Source organism: Asterias amurensis, chromosome 5 (genome assembly GCF_032118995.1).
Source record: "Asterias amurensis chromosome 5, ASM3211899v1".
In the NCBI taxonomy this organism is placed as follows: domain Eukaryota; kingdom Metazoa; phylum Echinodermata; class Asteroidea; order Forcipulatida; family Asteriidae; genus Asterias; species Asterias amurensis.
The window spans coordinates 1,449,409-1,468,136 of NC_092652.1; the positions used below are offsets into that span (position 1 = coordinate 1,449,409).

The following is an 18,728-nucleotide window of genomic DNA, read 5'->3' on the forward strand; positions in this document are numbered from 1 at the left end:
CGAAACTATGATAAAATTATGTAGAATCTACGACTAGCGTTCCGTGTCACAGCGCGACTTTTCTTCGCAGACGACCTGTCACCGTATAGTTAGAGTGTTGTTGATAAGATGAATCTTTATTCGGTATATAAAAGAAATGTTGACTGCTTAATAATCGGTGAACAGTTATAATTATAGGCCCTCGGTGATGTCAAAACCATGGCTATGCCCTCAGCTTCGCTTTGGGCTTAGTCATGGTTTTGACATCAGCTTGGGCCTATAATTTACACTGTGCCCCAGGCCTCCTAGCGGTCAATATTTCCATATTATAACACCCCTTACAAACATTCTGCCTGTTGATTGGTTTAGAGCGCGTCACATGATATGTCTTAGTTTTACTAGAAACGGCGGCCGTGTGATAATGCATCGTTTGCCGTGAGATAGTCCGACGACTATCACACGGCGTGCAGCACCCAGACGTCTTTTTACCCACCTCGAACCCAATCAGTTCTGCATCTGTGTATCTGAAACGCGCGTACGAACGTTACGTGTACGAAGATGATAAATAGTCTGCTTAGGTGGTATAAAACAAATAATTTGACTGCACCGACTGCTATGGTTAAAATTCCGACTCCCTCGGTGATCCCCCGACCGTTCCATTTTCCCTCGAAAATAGAACGCTGATCACCTCGGGAGTCGTAGTTTTAACCATAGCACTCGAAGCAGTCAATATTGTATACTATTACCTTTTGAAATAAAATCAGTAATTAATAAGTTTGCTTGTTACATAAGACAAAATTGAAGAGGATGCCTGATTTGACTTATACAATCAGAGTTGGACAATAGACTGAAGTGTTGGACCCCAGACTACAAGTTTCACACTGACCCAGATTCTTGACCCAGATATTAGTCAGACCCTACGGGACCCGGATGTTTTTATAGTGAGGTGCTACAACCATACGGAGTCTGATCTGGAGCTGGAGCCACGTTTCGGTACAAAGTCTGGTACCAAGAGTCGGTGAAAGTAAAACCATATAGTTTAATTTATTATCAGTGTTTAATTCAATCAGAGCAATACATCATTTCCTTTACAATAACCCTTTATTCGTGAAAGTCTGAAATTCCACAAGACATCTCTATAATGCCAATTATAAGGGCTCATAATGTATTATTTTGTTTCTAAAACATGAACAGCTCAAGAATTGACATCGTTTCCAACGACCTCCACATACTCTGCATACGCTTGGCGCCAGTCTGGTATCTCCTGCGACTTCCATCCGTAGAATTCTTCCCGCCATTGCCACTCTTCTTCGTCTGTTTCGTCTGCAAATAAATAAATCAAGGCTTGCATTAAGCTATGGCGTTATAGAGTGATACCCGTCTACCTGAAAGTCATGAGCCATCTTCGACAACTTTTCTTTATCTCAGGTGTATGGGTTCCAGATTCTGAATTATTATGATTTTTATTAACTAACTTATTTTCTAAAAGTTGTGACTTTTTAAATAATACAATGTTTTAGTTATGAGATGGTGTGTTTTCCAATTTGGATGTATTTTATTTTATTTATTTATTTATTTTTTTTTTTTGGGGGGGTGCTTTTAACCATGCAGTTTTAATTTTCCCATCAATGTTATTTGTATTAATGTAATAGCCAAAAAACATTCAACATGGGATTTTAAATCTCCAACAGCCATTGGGTGTAGTCTTACCTATAAAGTCGTTGAGTTTCGGTAGATATTCGTTCCAGAATTGACACTGAGCGCTCCTCAATGCCCTACTGTCCTTCATAGAGGGCGCAATATCCTTATACGCCAGCTCAGGAATCAGAAACTTTGCCCAGTTTGTCTCGTCTTCTTCGTTCTCAGACTGTCCGGCAAACTCAAGGTTCGGATTTCTACCCAAAAAGAAGTAAAACAGACGAAGGATAAGTTGTATATTATTATTTCCCTGCCGTTCAACTTCTGTGGACAATATTGTTTGAATCCAATATTGTACCATTGCAACAGGATATTCAGTCCCAATACATTTTTGATATGTTTTTTGTAAGATTTTGGACAAAACAATAATTATAACAAGCAGGGGACGTTAAGGGAAAGGCAGAAGTAAAACAAAAAATGTCATAAAAAAATGTGCTCTCCCAGAACTTGCTCACTTAAAAAGTACAATTTTATAGGCCGACACGAAATCTAGAATAGTGACAAGAACTTGCAAGAGAGATGGCACGTGATGTGGGCCTATTTGAATCAATTTTTCATGCTTAGCACAGATTATGTCTGTTCTTTGTGGAAACGGTTTTAACAGCCAGAATTTTGTTTTGGGTTAATCATAATAATCCCTAAGCCATCCTTTTGCATAGACCGTAAGTCAGCTCAGCTACTTTTAGCTATTAGGTTTCTTTAAATTAGATTTTCTTTTAGATTTCTTTGGAACGAGTGTATGGAGGCTCGGCACTGGCAAGTAGTTACTATAAACCTTTTGACTCATGTTATTGTAAATAGTAATTCGTCAAAAATGATTCCTATTTTAAAAAGAGGGGCGGCCCGTCAGCAGAAAACCTTTGGTAATGTACAGGGCCCGCCCAATTTCATAAAGCCTGTAAGCACAATAAATCGATAAACATATACAAGTTCATATTGCTTAGCAGTAACTGCTACCAGCCCAAATGCTGATAAGTTTACATTGTAAATATTGGTGCCGCCCATTAAATTTTGCTTAGCAGATACATTGGCCGAGCCGTATTTCCTGCTTAACAGCTTTATGAAAGTGAGCCAGGTTTGATAAAATTACCTCATAATTTCTTACCCAGTTTTGGCAAAATTAGTCCAATATCTCATTAAATCCAGCGTCATATTCATCTCTACTGCCGTTATGTTGACTGGGTTCTCCACGAACAACCCATGCCCAAATACAAACGTGATCTCGTCAGAGTGAGCGACGACATCAACCCATGGAATATTCTCACCGAAGTTACGAACTGACGGCACGTACGTCATATGATACAGGTAGGTGTTCATACCAGCATTGGTATAGGCTCGTGCACCAGCCTCTATCGGGCACACAAATGCCTCATCTGTGGTGATCCGGACAAAACTCCAGAAGAAATTGGTATCAGGGTCCTCCACATCTGCCCAGTTGTAATATTCTTGCTTGATGGAGTCCAGGATCATATCATTAGTAAATCTGTAGACATACGTGCTCAGTTTGGATTCAAACTCTTCACGGGTAACCATTGGGTGAGTCGTGTTGATTTGACTGAGAAAAGCTCTGGCAGCTAAGATGGTCCCCTCGTCCCTCATCGCTCCCGTTATGATATCGCACTGTTTGAACTTGCCGTTGGTAAAGAGGTTGAGGGGATTGTCTGTAATGAGTTCACCGTCAACTGTCGGAACGAATGGAATGACATTCCTCGTTTTCAGAAGGACCTGGGGAAAAAGAATAAGATTATTATTAAATAAGTCTTATTGCAGGTAAGTCTTATTTGCAATATTTATCACTTCAATGTTTTGCATATCTTCGTGGGTTGTGACTGTGTTGTTAGGGCGACTACCACAGAGCTCGAGTCCGGTGCTCGTATTCGCTCAGCCACGTCACGCACTATGTATGAGTGGTTATCTTTAAATACCACGAGACTGTATTGAAATGAAAAACAACACCGACAATCAAAACATCAAACTTCAGCATCCGAATTTCTCACCGCAGTTGTCGCCGCATTGAGTCTTTCGGTGTCAACAACCCGTAGACACTCAGCAAGCTCTGCACTGGTCTCAATCTCCCCACACCCGGCATTCCTACCGACTTCGAAGGCATCCTGCCTAGCTTTTGCCTTGTCTAACTCCAAAGACCACGGACACAAAGCTTGTCCACTCTGCGTAAAATTCAACAACAAAATGTAAGCTTATTAATTTTGGTTTATGTGTGTTAACACTGTACACTCAGCACTTTTCCGAGCTCTGTGAAAATAACACATCACAGGCATCTCGGTGGGATTCGAACCCACGACCTTTGTAATGCTAGAGCAATGTCTTACTATAAACTAGAACAGCGGGATTGCCCGGAGAGACATCGGATAAAGATGCACAGAAATTGTATTATGGGATTAGTTTTTATACCGGTATAAACAACCTGTGAACTGACTTCCCATCTGAGAAAAAATGAAATGATCCAGCCTAAAATATCAAGAACGTTCAACTATTTCTGGGATTTGCAGCTGGGAAAAATAATGGAATACTTAACTTGTGATTCCAGTACGAGGAGAGCAGGACGTAAGGAAAAGTATACTAAAAAACGTTATTATTGAAATATAATAGGGGGCATACTTGTAGATTTAAAGAAACTGATTTTGATTAAGGAGCCAATGAGCTCGATGTGGGGTGTGTTCCATACCTGTACGATTGCCCTGTCGAAGAACTCCCAGGCTGGTTCCGCCAGTGTCAGAAGACTGACCGACCCAGCACCAGCACTCTGTCCGAAAATGGTTATCCTGTCAGAGTCACCTCCAAAAGCTACAACCAGAATAAAAACAAATAACAGTGTCAACACTGCATATGCATTAGTTAACATTCAACAATAATTCTGGGACCTCATTAAAAGTAATTAGGTGTTCGGGCCAACGGCCCGGAACACCTCTTATTTTTGTTCGTTTGTTTTTCTTTTTAGGTGTTCGGGCAACAGCCCGGAACACCTCTTATTTTTGTTCGTTTTTTTTTTACTTCTTCTTCTTCTTCTTCTTCTTCTTAGGTGTTCGGACTCGAGTCCGAAGACCTCTTGTTTTTGTTCGGTTTTTTAGGTGTTCGGGCAACAGCCCGAACAACTCTTTGATTTTTAGGTGTTCGGGCAACAGCTCATTGATTTTGTTCGGTTTTTTTTTAGGTGTTCGGGCAACAGCCCGAACAACTCATTGATTCTGTTCGTTTTTTTTGTTTTTTTTTGTTTTTTTTTTCTTATTCTTCTCGCTGTCGATTTTCCGCAAGAAAAAGCATAGTTGCGAAGCTTGCATTAAGTTGAAATTTTGCACACAGGTAGACAATAACCAGTAGATGATGCAAAAACTGTTACGTCACGATGACGTCATCAGTTGACGAGATACACTAATTCAAAGTTTATTATTTCAAAAAATCATAACTTTTGATCTACATGAAGGATTTTTACAATCAATACATCATCGGAAAGGTCAATAAAAACTCCGTAAACGCCTCACAGACATGAACCCATTTTGATTTTGTCTTCCGGCTCAAAAGAGAGGTTGAAAATTTCAAAATTCATGTATAAAGAACTACAAAATTCCACCATTGATTGCGCGTAAAGATTTTACGATTACATGTACATGTACTTTGTCACCATGTGTAAGCATGCGGTGCATTGCGGTCACCACGTGTAAGTATGCGGTGCATTGAGGAGCATAGCCACGCTCTGCACCACGTGTTGATCGTTTTATCTACGACCATACTGTGTTGATAACACCGGTCACTAAAGTTAGGCAAAATCGGGCCCACTCAGTATTTGGATGGGAGACCACCTGGCGACCAAAATTTGTACTATTTATTTTTGTATTTATTTTTTTTCTCCTATAAATAGCTTCGATTTAGTCTGTTTTCAAGGCGTTTTCAACAAAGATTTCCCTCCCGGTTAGTTAGTCTCTTCTCCAGTCGTCATTATGCATAAGCTCCTAATATCCTCAACCACACAAGCTATTTTGACAATCTATACATCATATGAAAGGGCTTTACGTACGTAGTCTGTTTTCAAGGTGTTTTCAACAAACATTTCCCTTTCGGTTAGTTAGTCTCTTCTCCAGTCATCATTATGCATAAGTTCATATGTCCTCAACCACACAAGCTATGTTGACAATCTATACATCATATGAAAGGGCTTTACGTACGTAGTCTGTTTTCAAGGTGTTTTCAACAAACATTTCCCTTTCGGTTAGTTAGTCTCTTCTCCAGTCGTCATTATGCATAAGTTCATATGTCCTCAACCACACAAGCTATTTTGACAATCTATACATCATATGAAAGGGCTTTACGTACGTAGTCTGTTTTCAAGGTGTTTTCAACAAACATTTCCCTTTCGGTTAGTTAGTCTCTTCTCCAGTCGTCATTATGCATAAGTTCCTATGTCCTCAACCACAAAAGCTATTTTGACAATCTATACATCATATGAAAGGGCTTTACGTACGTAGTCTGTTTTCAGGGCGTTTTCAACAAACATTTCCCTTATGGTTAGTTAGTCTCTTCTCCAGTCGCCATTATTCATCAGTTCACGTGTCCTCAAACACAAAATCTATTTTGACAATCTATACATCATATGAAAGGGCCTCACGTATTCCACAAAAATGGGTATGTTGGTGACCTTCTCTTGACTTGTTGACCTTTTTAAACTGGAAGAGCCTGTAAATTGCTTTGAAAAGGCATTATTTAAAGGCTTTTAAGTTGAAATGTACACTTTTTGATGCTTTTTCCATAAAATAATTACACATCGAAAAAACTGTTTGGTTTTGATTTCTTTGTAATTTGACGGGATACTTACAATACTTGTTTCATTTATTCAAACACTGACCCAACAATAGCCGAACACCTAGTGTTTGTTTCTACAAACACTATATCTAGTGTATTTTTAAGTTTGTTCGGCCAACTCAAAAATACCTTGTCCGCTAACAAAAGCACCTTTCCCAAACCCGTATGAACTTGAAACTTCAAACATAGATTAGCCTTGATCAAGGCGCTACAGCCAGCCGCGATCTGCAAAATCCCAGTCCCCATCACTGAATTCCGCCAGCGCACCCCCATACATAACCCAGTGCATAGTGTACAGCGTATGTACACATACGTACTATGTACATGTACCATCAGTTTTACGGTACACTTACGGTACATGGGTCTTCCCAAGTAGCGCCTTGATGGTTTTGTATCTGCCAAAATTTAGGGCGGAGCTCATTATGCTAATGTTTACTAACAACCCGTTCTCATTGGTTGTTGGTTGACCTATAAACTCTCGCTGCGATGTCAATCACAACGTTGTTCTGCAAGCACTCGCACACATGTGCTCGTCGACGTATTGTAAACAAGCAGTGGCTGTAGTATAGTTGCAATAATGGCGGCGGGCGAGGGAGAAATCCCTACTAGTAAAACGAAAATGTAAGTCGCTGGATATCAATGGTGTATAATTTGCAACACAACTACAGAAACTTTCAACAAAATATAACAGCCGCGTTTAATGCATCAATCATGGGTTTAGAAATAGAAGGAAGGAAATTAGACCATGTGAAACGTGTTTGAGAAAGGTTAAAAAAGTATTCAGGTGTCATGGGTTTCCGGCAAGATGGCTACTTGGTAAGAATTCTTAGGTGTTGGGCATATGACAGTACAACACACCCCATCCCCTTGAAGCAAAAACACAGACCAGATGAGATAAGAAACCCAGCTGTTTATTTTGTCTTAATGTAGAAATATATTATTCATTACGTTTCTCGCGGTAAATCAAAGTTGGGGATCGAAAATATGTGTTGTCGACAGACGGTAGAAGATGGCGTGTGGCTGAACAACAACTAAATAAAGTTCAATTTCATAAACTAACTCTTGCCATACTACTAGTACTACACTACAACGTTACACTTATATAGTACAGCAGCTTCCAATTCAGGGAAAAATCTACCAGCTACGTTGTAATTATAGTCCTCGTGTTATAATGAAACGCACGACAACGGAAGTTGTTCGAAGTTGTTCCACACCATTACCGACCGGGCGAGTCATGTCCGGCTCACCCGTCCGGCAGCGCATTCAGACCCCTTACAATCATAGCTAATATACACCACGCTCCCGACACTGCTATAAAAAGCACGTAGTACACTACATGTACATATACAGCTAGCGTTCAGCGTACACACACAGGGCTGTGGCATGATTGCTAGCAGTAATACGTCATTCTCAATCGCGCCTGTGATTGGCCAATGTTTAGAATGACACGCCCACATCATGAATACTCGTTTATCGGAATTCCGATAAAGCTTTACAAACCCATCAAGGCTGTTGTTTGAGCCACGTGTATGAGGTTGAAAATACAAAGACACGACCGTTCTCACGACTACGCTATACTGTTCTCGCTGTACAATGTATGGTAATGTACATTTGTGAATGTACTGCATGCGTGTGCCGCGAACCGGGCCGGGGAACAGTACGTCAACAGCCTTGATCAAGGCTAAACATAGATAGGTATTTATTAGGAGAGGAAACCGTTTAAGTTACGTCATGATGACGTCAACCGTTCTTGAATGATGGTCATTCAAAGTTTTTTATTAATATAAAATCATAACTTCTGATCTACACAGGGGATTCTTACAATCAATACATCATCGGAATCATCATTCAAAACTCCGTAAACGCCTCGCAGACATAATCCCATTTCGACCTTGTCTTACGGTTCAAAAGTAAGCATTTGTATATTTTCTTGGCTTAAGTGCTTATGCCCAACGCAGCATACCCCTCGCGACTATAGCTTGTTCAGACTTGTTTACACATTAAACGCCAGTGCCATGTGCGTGCACATGGCGTGATTTTCCATTGATAAGTTTTGACTGGCAAAAGGTCACATACGGAGCTCCAGGAGTGCCATCCAACATATTGAGTTACCGACATACGTTATCTCATCAAGACGACTTATTTCGTGGAACCAGTTACTAACCGACATATTATTTTGCTAAGTCGACCTACTCAAAACTATCAGTTGACTTAATAACATAATTTATCTCATCAAGTCGACTTAGATAAAATTTTAAGTCCACTTACTGACATAATTTATCTCACCAAGTCGACTTACAGTTTACTTATACACAGCCTGCACACGTTGCAAATTGAGATTGCGAGTTAGGGCCCGCGTGATCGCTAATAATGTGGGGCGTTTTTTGTGCCTGGGATGCAGAAGAATAACCACAATCTAAGACTTGAATCAAGTCTACACCTCGTCCAACTCCGATTGTATTAGTCAATTCAGGCATCCTCTTCAATTTTATTTTATGTAACAAGCAAAATGATTAATTTACTGATTTTATTTAAAAAAGGTTAATGGCTGTTAGCAAACTGCGTCCAACTAACATTACATGGTGTACATGTACTTGCAAAATATACTGGCCTCACGTTTTGACCCTACTAAATAGCTACGTGAGAAGATTGAGACAATAAATCATGAATTCAGTTCAAACGGATAAAAGTTTGTTTTCGTCATATTATTCATCAAACTATAAGCCTTTACACAATGAAAAATTTTTAAAACAAAATGTATGTATGGAAGGTACCAGACAGCACGTAGAGCCGAGTTGAAAAGTGACAATACCAAAGTGCAACCATGAGCCGTGAAGTTACAATATTATATGATGGTTGTCAAAAGGATAAAAAGGTTGTTGTCGCCACAACCAACCCCCTTATATTCAACGAACCATGTGAATCTATTCAAACAAACAAAACCTTTTAAAGAATATCCATGCATAGATTTGCCAGGTGCATAACATTATGTCCCAGCCAGCACTGTGATTTATGTGTGTTTTACTAGTTTCCTCACTCCCCAACCAAAGTGACTACAATACGTCTCTATTGAATAACAATGGTATATTTCGACATGGTTTTTATATTCAGCTTTTCCATAGATCCTGTTTTTTATGACTCCCAAAAATGGCCGACCGTGTTAGTTCGCAAAGTAAAAGGAAAACCACGCAATTTCGAGGCAAATTTGTGTGGATCATTTTATTCTACTTTTACAACATCTTTCCAACCATTATGTATTCTATAACAAACGGTTACAAACGCTTTTTATAGACCAACTCGTCCGATCCAAGGCAACGTGTTCCTTTAGCGCATATAATGTTATTTACATAAAATAAGAAAATACTGGAACCCAAAACCGGGCTAAGCATATACTAATTATGTATCGTTTGGAACCTCCTTAACATCTCCTGCCCTAGTGGTGCCCGATCCAAGGCATCAAACATGACTTAAAGCCATTGGACCCTTTCGGTTAACAGTATTGCCCAAGGCCCACACTTCGTGTATCACAACTTCTATAACAAACCTGTGAAAATTTAGGCTCAATCGGTCATCGGAGTCGGGAGAAAATAACGGGAAAACCCACCCTCGTATCCGCGCGTTTCGCCGTGTCATGACATGTGTTTAAAATAAATCCGTAATTCTTTTGGCCCAGAGGTGCTCGGTCCAAGTTGTCAAACATAATGATAATGAAGTAAATTTAATCACAAACAATGGAACCCCCATGAGCGGGTTAAGCACGGGCTAATCATACTAATACTCTGGTAGCACCATGTAATGCTTTACAAGGTGCTGTGGCGCAATTTTGCTGCCGATCGGACCGGGAACACCGGGGCGAAATCCTTCTCTTTTCGATAAGTACACTGGGTTTCTTTTATATGCGTTACATAACACATGGGACCAACGGCTTTACGCCCCATCCGAAGGACGAAGCAATGGTTAAGTGACATCATAATTTTGTAAAGTTAAGAAAACTTCTAAACATCTTTTGACCCAGAGGTGCTCGGTCCAAGTTGTCAAACATAATGATAATGATGTAAGTTTAATCACAAACAATGGAACCCCCATGAGCGGGCTAAGCACGGGCTAATCATACTAATATTTTGTAACCGTTGGAACCTACTTTATATCTTTGCCTGGTCAAACATCATTTAAAGGGGCATTACAGTAATACATTTAGTTTTAGCCCGCAAACGTAAAATTAAAAAGCAATATAAAGACTAGGAAATAGAGTGCTCTCATAGTGGTGCACAAGGTTTGATACACACACATCTCAACGCGTGTTCAGGCTGTTAAAGCCATTATACACTTTCGGTAAACAGTATTGTCCAAGTCCCACACTTCGTGTATCACAACTTATATATAAAATAACAATCCTGTGGAAATTGAGGCTCAATCGGACATCGGAGTCGGAAGAAAATAACGGGAAAACCCACTCCTGTTTTCGCGCGTTTCGCCGTGTCATGACATGTGTTTATAACAAATCCGTAATTCTCGTTAACGAGAATTTATATTGTTTTACCGTTTACTCAAAAAGTAAACCATTTCATGGACTAATATTTCAAGAGAAGTCTTTCACCATTACCTTCTGTAAACCCTGTAAATTATTAATAAATCTGTGAACTTTTTTTTTTCTGTACCGAAAGGGTCCAATGGCTTTAAGTCATCTTCTTAGTTTCTGTCAGTCGACTTGGTGAGATAAATTATGTCAGTTAGTCGACTGATCATTTTATCTTAGTCGACTTGGTGAGATGGATTATGTCAGTAAGTCGATCTACTTGAATCAAGTCTACACCTCGTCCAACTCCCAAGTCTACACCTCGTCCAACTCCGATTGTATTAGTCAATTCAGGCATCCTCTTCAATTTTATTTTATGTAACAAACAAAATTATTAATTTACTGATTTTATTTAAAAAAGGAAAATAGGCTGTTAGCAAGCTGCGTCCAACTAACATTACATGGTGTACATGTACTTGCAAAAAAGTGTTACTGGCCTCACGTTTTGACCCTACTAAATAGCTACGTGAGAAGAATGAGACAATAAATCATGAATTCAGTTCAAAAGGATAAAAGTTTGTTTTCGTCATATTAATCATCAAACTATAAGCCTTTACCCAATTAAAACCTTCACAACAAAATGTATGTATGGAAGGTACCAGACAGCACGTAGAGCCGAGTTGAAAAGTGACAATACCAAAGTGCAACCATGAGCCGTGAAGTTACATTATATATGATGGTTGTCAAAGGATAAAAAGGTTGTTGTCGCCACAACCAACCCCCTTATATTCAACGAACCATGTGAATCTATTCAAACAAACAAAGCCTTCTAAAGAATATCCATGCATAGATTTGCCAGGTGCATAACATTATGTCCCAGCCAGCACTGTGATTTATGTGTGTTTTACTAGTTTCCTCACTCCCCAACCAAAGTGACTACATAACAATACGTCTCTATTGAATAACAATGGTATATTTCGTCATGGTTTTTATTTTCAGCTTTTCCATAGATCCTGTTTTTTATGACTCCCAAAAATGGCCGACCGTGTTAGTTCGCAAAGTAAAAGGAAAAACCACGCAATTTCGAGGCAAATTTGTGTGGATCATTTTACAACATCTTTCCAACCATTATGTATTTTATAACAAACGGTTACAAACGCTTTTTATAGACCAACTCGTCCGATCCAAGACAACGTGTTCCTTTAACGCATGTAATGTTATTTACATAAAATAAGAAAATACTGGAACCCACGATCGGGTTAAGCATACTAATTATGTATCGTTTGGAACCTCCTTAACATCTCCTGCCCTAGTGGTGCCCGATCCAAGGCGTCAAACATGACTTAAAGCCATTGGACCCTTTCGGTAAACAGTATTGCCCAAGGCCCACACTTCGTGTATAAAAACTTCTATATCAAATAACAAACCTGTGAAAATTTAGCCTGGAGAAAATAACGGGAAAACCAACCCTCGTATTCGCGCGTTTCGCCGTGTCATGACATGTGTTTAAAATAAATCCGTAATTCTTTTGACCCAGAGTGGCTCGGTCCAAGTTGTCAAACATAATGATAATGAAGTAAATTTAATCACAAACAATGGAACCCCCATGAGCGGGCTAAGCACGGGCTAATCATACTAATACTCTGGTAGCACCATGTAATGCTTTACAAGGTGCTGTGGCGCAATTTTGCTGCCGATCGGACCGGGAACACCGGGGCGAAATCCTTCTCTTTTCGATAAGTACACTGGGTTTCTTTTATATGCGTTACATAACACATGGGACCAACGGCTTTACGTCCCATCCGAAGGACGAAGCAATGGTTAAGTGACATCATAATTTTGTAAAGTTAAGAAAACTCCAAAACATCTTTTGACCCAGAGGTGCTCGGTCCAAGTTGTCAAACATAATGATAATGAAGTAAATTTAATCACAAACAATGGAACCCCCATGAGCGGGCTAAGCACGGGCTAATCATACTAATATTTTGTAACCGTTGGAACCTACTTTATATCTTTGCCTGGTCAAACATCATTTAAAGGGGCATTACAGTATTACATTTAGTTTTAGCCCGCAAACGTAAAGTTAAAAAGCAATATACAGACTAGGAAATAGAGTGCTCTCATAGTGGTGCACAAGGTTTGATACACACACATCTCAACACGTGTTCAGGCTGTTAAGTCAACTTCTTAGTTTCTGTAAGTCGACTTGGTGAGATAGTTGTAAATAGTTGCGTTAAATAATAAGTTTACACTTGGCGCCTCCTAAGGGAACGTGTTCCTTTAATTGTTAGTTGTTCGAGCAACAACCCTTTTGATGCTAAATTACCATAATACACATCGAGAAAAAAAATCTTTGCATTTTTAACAACACTTATTTCATTGACTCAAACGCTGACCTTGACGATATCCGAACACCTTGTGTTTGTTTCTACAAACACTAAATTCTAGTTAAATTTATATTTAGTACCCACTGCTTATATGAAATAATTCAAGCTGGTCGCCACAGGGTGTGGAATGCCAACTTTGAGAGGGTGCTTAAAGACACTGGACACCTTTGGTAATTATCAAAGACCAGTATTCTCACTGGGTGTATCCAAACATTATGCGTAACATAACAAACCTGTGACAATTTTGACTCATTACAAGTGTTCATCGAAGTTGCAATAGAATTATTAAACAAGGGTGCGTGCTATGTGAAGCAGAAACACTGGAATGCATCCTACTCTTCCACGATAAGTGTTCTGGGTTATTTTACCAATCCTAAGTACACGGGAGCTATAAGGCCTCAATCGAAGGACCAAGGCATATGGTAAAGTATCTTGCTCAAGGACGCAAATGCCACGACTGGGACTCGAACCCACACTCTGCCCAGTACTTCTTATTAGGGACAAGAAGAGAAACGGCGTTTGAACATAGACATGACCACCTCTGACCTACCAGTTATATGTGCCTTCACCCATTTCAGTGCTTCGCGCTGGTCCCATAGCCCATAGTTCCCTGGTAACTCTGGATCACCTGCAAGCGTTAAGAATAAAGACAACTGTTCAAAACCAGTGAGTTCATTGGATACAATGATTTAATTGAATAAACGTGCAGTGACGTAAGCTTTCTACGTGTTTGATTTGTCCGAGATGACGTTTCGCAGCTGCACTTTTGGTCGTCCGCATATGAATCTAGATGAAAGGTGATTATGGACGGGGATTGACCGAAGCTTGAGGCCTCGATCTCTCTGGCGTTAATCAGAATCCTCGAAGTGTGACGTCAGATGTTCAGGCTTTAAAGCGGGGTACCATCCCCAGAACTAATTACCAACTATACTAGTCCAAACCACGCCTACAACGCCCTCTATGATCACAAAGAAATTATAAAAAGGTAGTTCGGCATTGGACATGGTCACCAGTCTGTGAGAAGCTCCTTACCGAACTAAAATAAAGTCTAAACGTAATATTCTTGAATTAAAAAAAATCCTCACAAACTTAAGTTGTTTTGAGTGTGGTGGCTGTTTTACCTGTGGTGAGAAAGCCGAAGCTACCTAGTCTGTAGTTACAAGTCACAACAACGACGTCTTGATACGCCACGAGCTGTGTGCCATGGTAACCTTTGTAATCGCCTGCCCCTGACACATATCCACCACCGTGGATGAAGACCATAACGGCTGCTTTGGAAGGCTACAAAAATTACACAAAAAACAAGTTAGAACTTGGAAAATCTAAGCGTGAACATTCGTTACTATATATTTATTGGTGTTTTTGTTATGGATGTGTTCGAATGCAAGTCAAGTTCAATTATTTTTTGTTCTTCATTCCCCCACTATTTGCATGGAAACAGCACCAATTCTTTAATAAAAATCATAATCTGCAACATTATGCAGTATTAAGAAAACCAGTTCTTGAGTAGTTTCTTAACAGACATTTGCAAAAAAAAAAAATATATATATATATATATATATATATATCAAATAATAAACCACAAGGGAAACTGACTGGGTACATTTTTAAATGATTTTTTTTTTTTTTTTTTTTTTATATATATATACACAGTCTCTGTTGAGCCCGCTCCTTCTCCAAAATGTTGACTCTCATAACTTGACCATGGAGGATATTAACCAATCATTTATTGTCAGGTATCCTTATAAGTTTTATCACAGGCATTGGATGATATTCGCATTTCACAAGAATAGGACAAACAAATAAATAATTTAGTTTTTATTATAATATAAGAATCTATATAAATGGTGATGGCGTGGGGATTTTGTGCCCGTTGTGCGTGCCCCCAAAGAGGAAATTGAATAGGAGGATGCTGTCAGATGACAGTACCACACATAGAGTGTTATAAGAATTAACTTTTCCTGACATCGAGGGTTTGGGTTTTTTGAATCGATGTTCAGCCTTCATTCTTGCCTCATTTATTTACTGAGGATCTATTTCCTTCAATATCTATGCAAATGACCTGATATCATAGGATCTATCTACCATTATGTAACAGTCAAAGCAGAGAGGTAGTTGGGTATCAATTAGGTAAGTTTTGAAATCAAAAACAAAATGTTGTCAACTTTATAATCTGTAGCCTCGGAGAAAATAATAATCGCTGTCTAAAACCTTTCAGATTGATTCCTAGCTCACCGGTTGTTAAGTTTAAAATCGGAAATAGTCCAGAGAAAAAGTTTCGTTTAAAATATTTGTTAATGTAAAGAAAGGGGATGCTTCACTCCCAACAAAAACAGAGTTGCTTGTTTATATCGCAGCGATCGAAACACGTATAGATGGTGCACACGATCTCAGCAAAAATGGAAATTGAATGATTTGTGATGAGTGAAACATAATCAAAAATAATAATTATTTAAGTAATATATTATTATCTGGATTCGAAAAACAAACTCTAAAACCTTGAATGAATGCTCTCCCCCAAAAACAAACAAAAACCAGCACCAGCAAAAAGTTTGCATCACCCACGTAGCCCTTAAGTTTGTGTTATCAATTTGACATCCTCTCTCCCGCATGTCATGCGAACCTAAACTCAATGATAGCAATCTTTGATAAGAAATCAAACCTAAGCCTTTAAGCAATCACTGTATATGGTTCGATTTGGTAAATTATTGATAAAGCAGGACGGGTATAGGTTTATGTCCTTTACATCTTTAGGTAACACAACTTCAAACATTGTAGACTTGACTCAAGTCAAAATCCCGTGGGAGTCCTTTTATTTTCATTAACCTGTGCCGCGCCATTCTCGGAACCACATAGCTACATTTTGACGCCGGATATAAGCTTAGGGACCTCTCGCACGAGAACGGGTCTTGAATCAAGGCTACAAACACTGCAACAAGGGAGGAAACAAAATAATTATTATTGTGTTAAATATTCAAGAAGGCGACTTTTGAGAACTGTTCGCAATCAGACGTTTAGTTGGATCGACATGACGTCACATATCCCACAATCCTCTTTGAATGGCTTACGTTCGCCCATCTTTGATGACTTTAACAATTAGTATCAAATAAACTGACATCAAGAGTACGACAGGCAATGTGTCTGCGATGAGAGTTAAGTCATCAGAAAGATTCTTGACGCATGGGCCATTCAAAATTTGTTTTATTGTTTTAAAACATGGGTAGAATATTAATCAAAAAGTTTCAAAATTGTATTATTTTTACCAACATTTTTTCTTGGGACAAATGCGTTACCCTAAATGGATCCAATGAAAATCATTTGAAACAAATCTCGATCGGGAAAAAAAAATAAATTGCTTTTTGCTGATATTTCTGTGTGCATCAAAATCTGCGCGTCGAAGTAAAATAAATTAATGTGCAACTCTTGTCCACATTCCAACACACCTCTCCATTGGCGTCGTTTTACCCAATACAAATTAATAAATAAAAATATTGGGCATATCAGGTCTAAAAGTAAAAATAAAAAATAAAATAAAATGGCAAAGGCATTTTAATGCCTTGGTCATTTTTTTTTTTTTTGCAAAATGCGCATATCCAATGTTCACGATTCTAGCACAAGCATTACGTAAAAACTGAGTTATGTTTTATCAAAACTTGATCTGTTGTTTTCTATCTATACTGATTCCCTTTTTCAAAAATATTATGGTAAACAGTGCACATTTACCTTTGGGTTTGGCGCCCACACGTTAAGGAACAGGCAATCTTCACTAGTTCCCTCTGTCAGCGCTTGCGGGCACCTCTCCTTGAAGGTTGTCGCATTGAACTCCCCCGACCATTCCTTGGGTTGTGGCTTCGAGAACCGGACGGGTTTCTCGGCGAACGGGATCCCACGGAATGCATCGATGTAGACGTCTTTGGCCGGGTAGCCCTCCCGGAGGTAGTGGACCGTTTCCCCGAGTAGAGTACCAAGACCGTCCAGGCTCACCCGGGGCTGGCAATCCACTCCCAAAACACCAAACACGAGCAAAGAAAGTTGAACCAACGCGGCCATTTTTGACTAATTCTCAAAGTCAGTTAGTGTCCTTAGATCTGTAGTTATAGTCCGCCAGTGGATTTATATTGCTATAGGATTTGTGTGTTATTGTTTATAGCCATAAATCAAGTTGCTGTTTGGCTAATTAATTTGTAAACAAATGTTGGGTTGTAAAACAAATCACCAACCCCAGGTAACCTCCAATCATTGTTTAGATAGAGTTCTACTTTTCAAGGTAACCAGGCTACAGCTTACACAAATAAACTAAGTATCTATCATTATCATGTAATTACAGGGACGTGTGTGGCCAATTTGCCACAGTGAGAACCATGAACAACTTTATCACGTCGTGTCCCGTTTTCAACAGCAATAGTGTTTGCACAGTATCGTCCTATCAAAAGGGTTCAGGCTAAATCATTAAGTTATGCTCTGAAAAATTATTGTCTTTGTATTTTAACGCTCATTATATTAGTCAGTTTCTGATCTTCTATTTGTAAAATTAAACATGAGTAGAACTCAACTACATCCACACGCCCTCAATGTATGGATCCCTGACGGGGGAATAGTAAACGCTTTGTTTGGCGGACTACGGACGATTTTAATTATAGCGCCCTCTGCCGACTTTAGGGCACACAAAATGTCACATTTCAGGTATGATGGACAAAGCCATGGGGACTGGCATGGTCTGGTCTTATTTCTACTGTTCATAGACCATCGTTGTATTATGGGTTTTAAAATCTATAGACCTACAATTGTGCCACACATCCAGGTTTATTGCCAATGTTTAAAGCGATTCCTAACGCTGAAACTATGGTGCAAGAAATGAACAGAATTACATGTAGGGCCTACGTTTAGTCAACTTGGCGCAATTAAGTAGCCAATTAGTGTGAGAACCCATAGCATGCAGCACTGCATATATGTGTTGGCTACCTACACTTAAAATATGATCTTTAAATCTTGTGCATGTCTAAATTTTTATGGTGCAAGAAATGAACAGAATTACATGTAGGGCCTACGTTGGCGCAATTAAGTAACCAATTAAAGTAAGAATCCATAGCATGCAGCACTGTATATGCATCATGACATGTAGGCCTGCCTATGATCTCAAAATCTTGTGCATGTCTAAATTGTTGTTGTACCTAATGCCTTACCTTAACCAAAGCAGGCAGGTAGGTCTACATCATTCACCACGATGTGAAGATACCAACGCCATGAAGCTGACTGTTCCGGTTGGGTGACTATGTTAAGTTTTTACCATTAAACAGACTCATTGTGTTTTTCAAGAGTGGAATGTTATTAAA

The 18,728-nt window shown here is 39.2% G+C and overlaps 1 protein-coding gene across 1 annotated transcript; it reads right to left on the reverse strand.

Annotated features, from left to right (window-relative positions):
• Nucleotides 1-1,017: 1,017 nt before the first annotated feature.
• LOC139937078 (acetylcholinesterase-like) lies at nucleotides 1,018-17,555 on the reverse strand. The gene is made up of 8 exons (XM_071932065.1): nucleotides 17,119-17,555; nucleotides 14,517-14,676; nucleotides 13,946-14,023; nucleotides 4,364-4,482; nucleotides 3,675-3,845; nucleotides 2,783-3,402; nucleotides 1,690-1,874; nucleotides 1,018-1,302 (listed from the first exon to the last, which is right to left on the reverse strand). The coding sequence occupies exons 1-8, from the start codon at nucleotides 17,443-17,445 to the stop codon at nucleotides 1,175-1,177; spliced, it is 1,788 nt and encodes a 595-aa protein (XP_071788166.1). The 5' UTR covers nucleotides 17,446-17,555; the 3' UTR covers nucleotides 1,018-1,174.
• Between the last annotated feature and the right edge of the window lie 1,173 nt (nucleotides 17,556-18,728).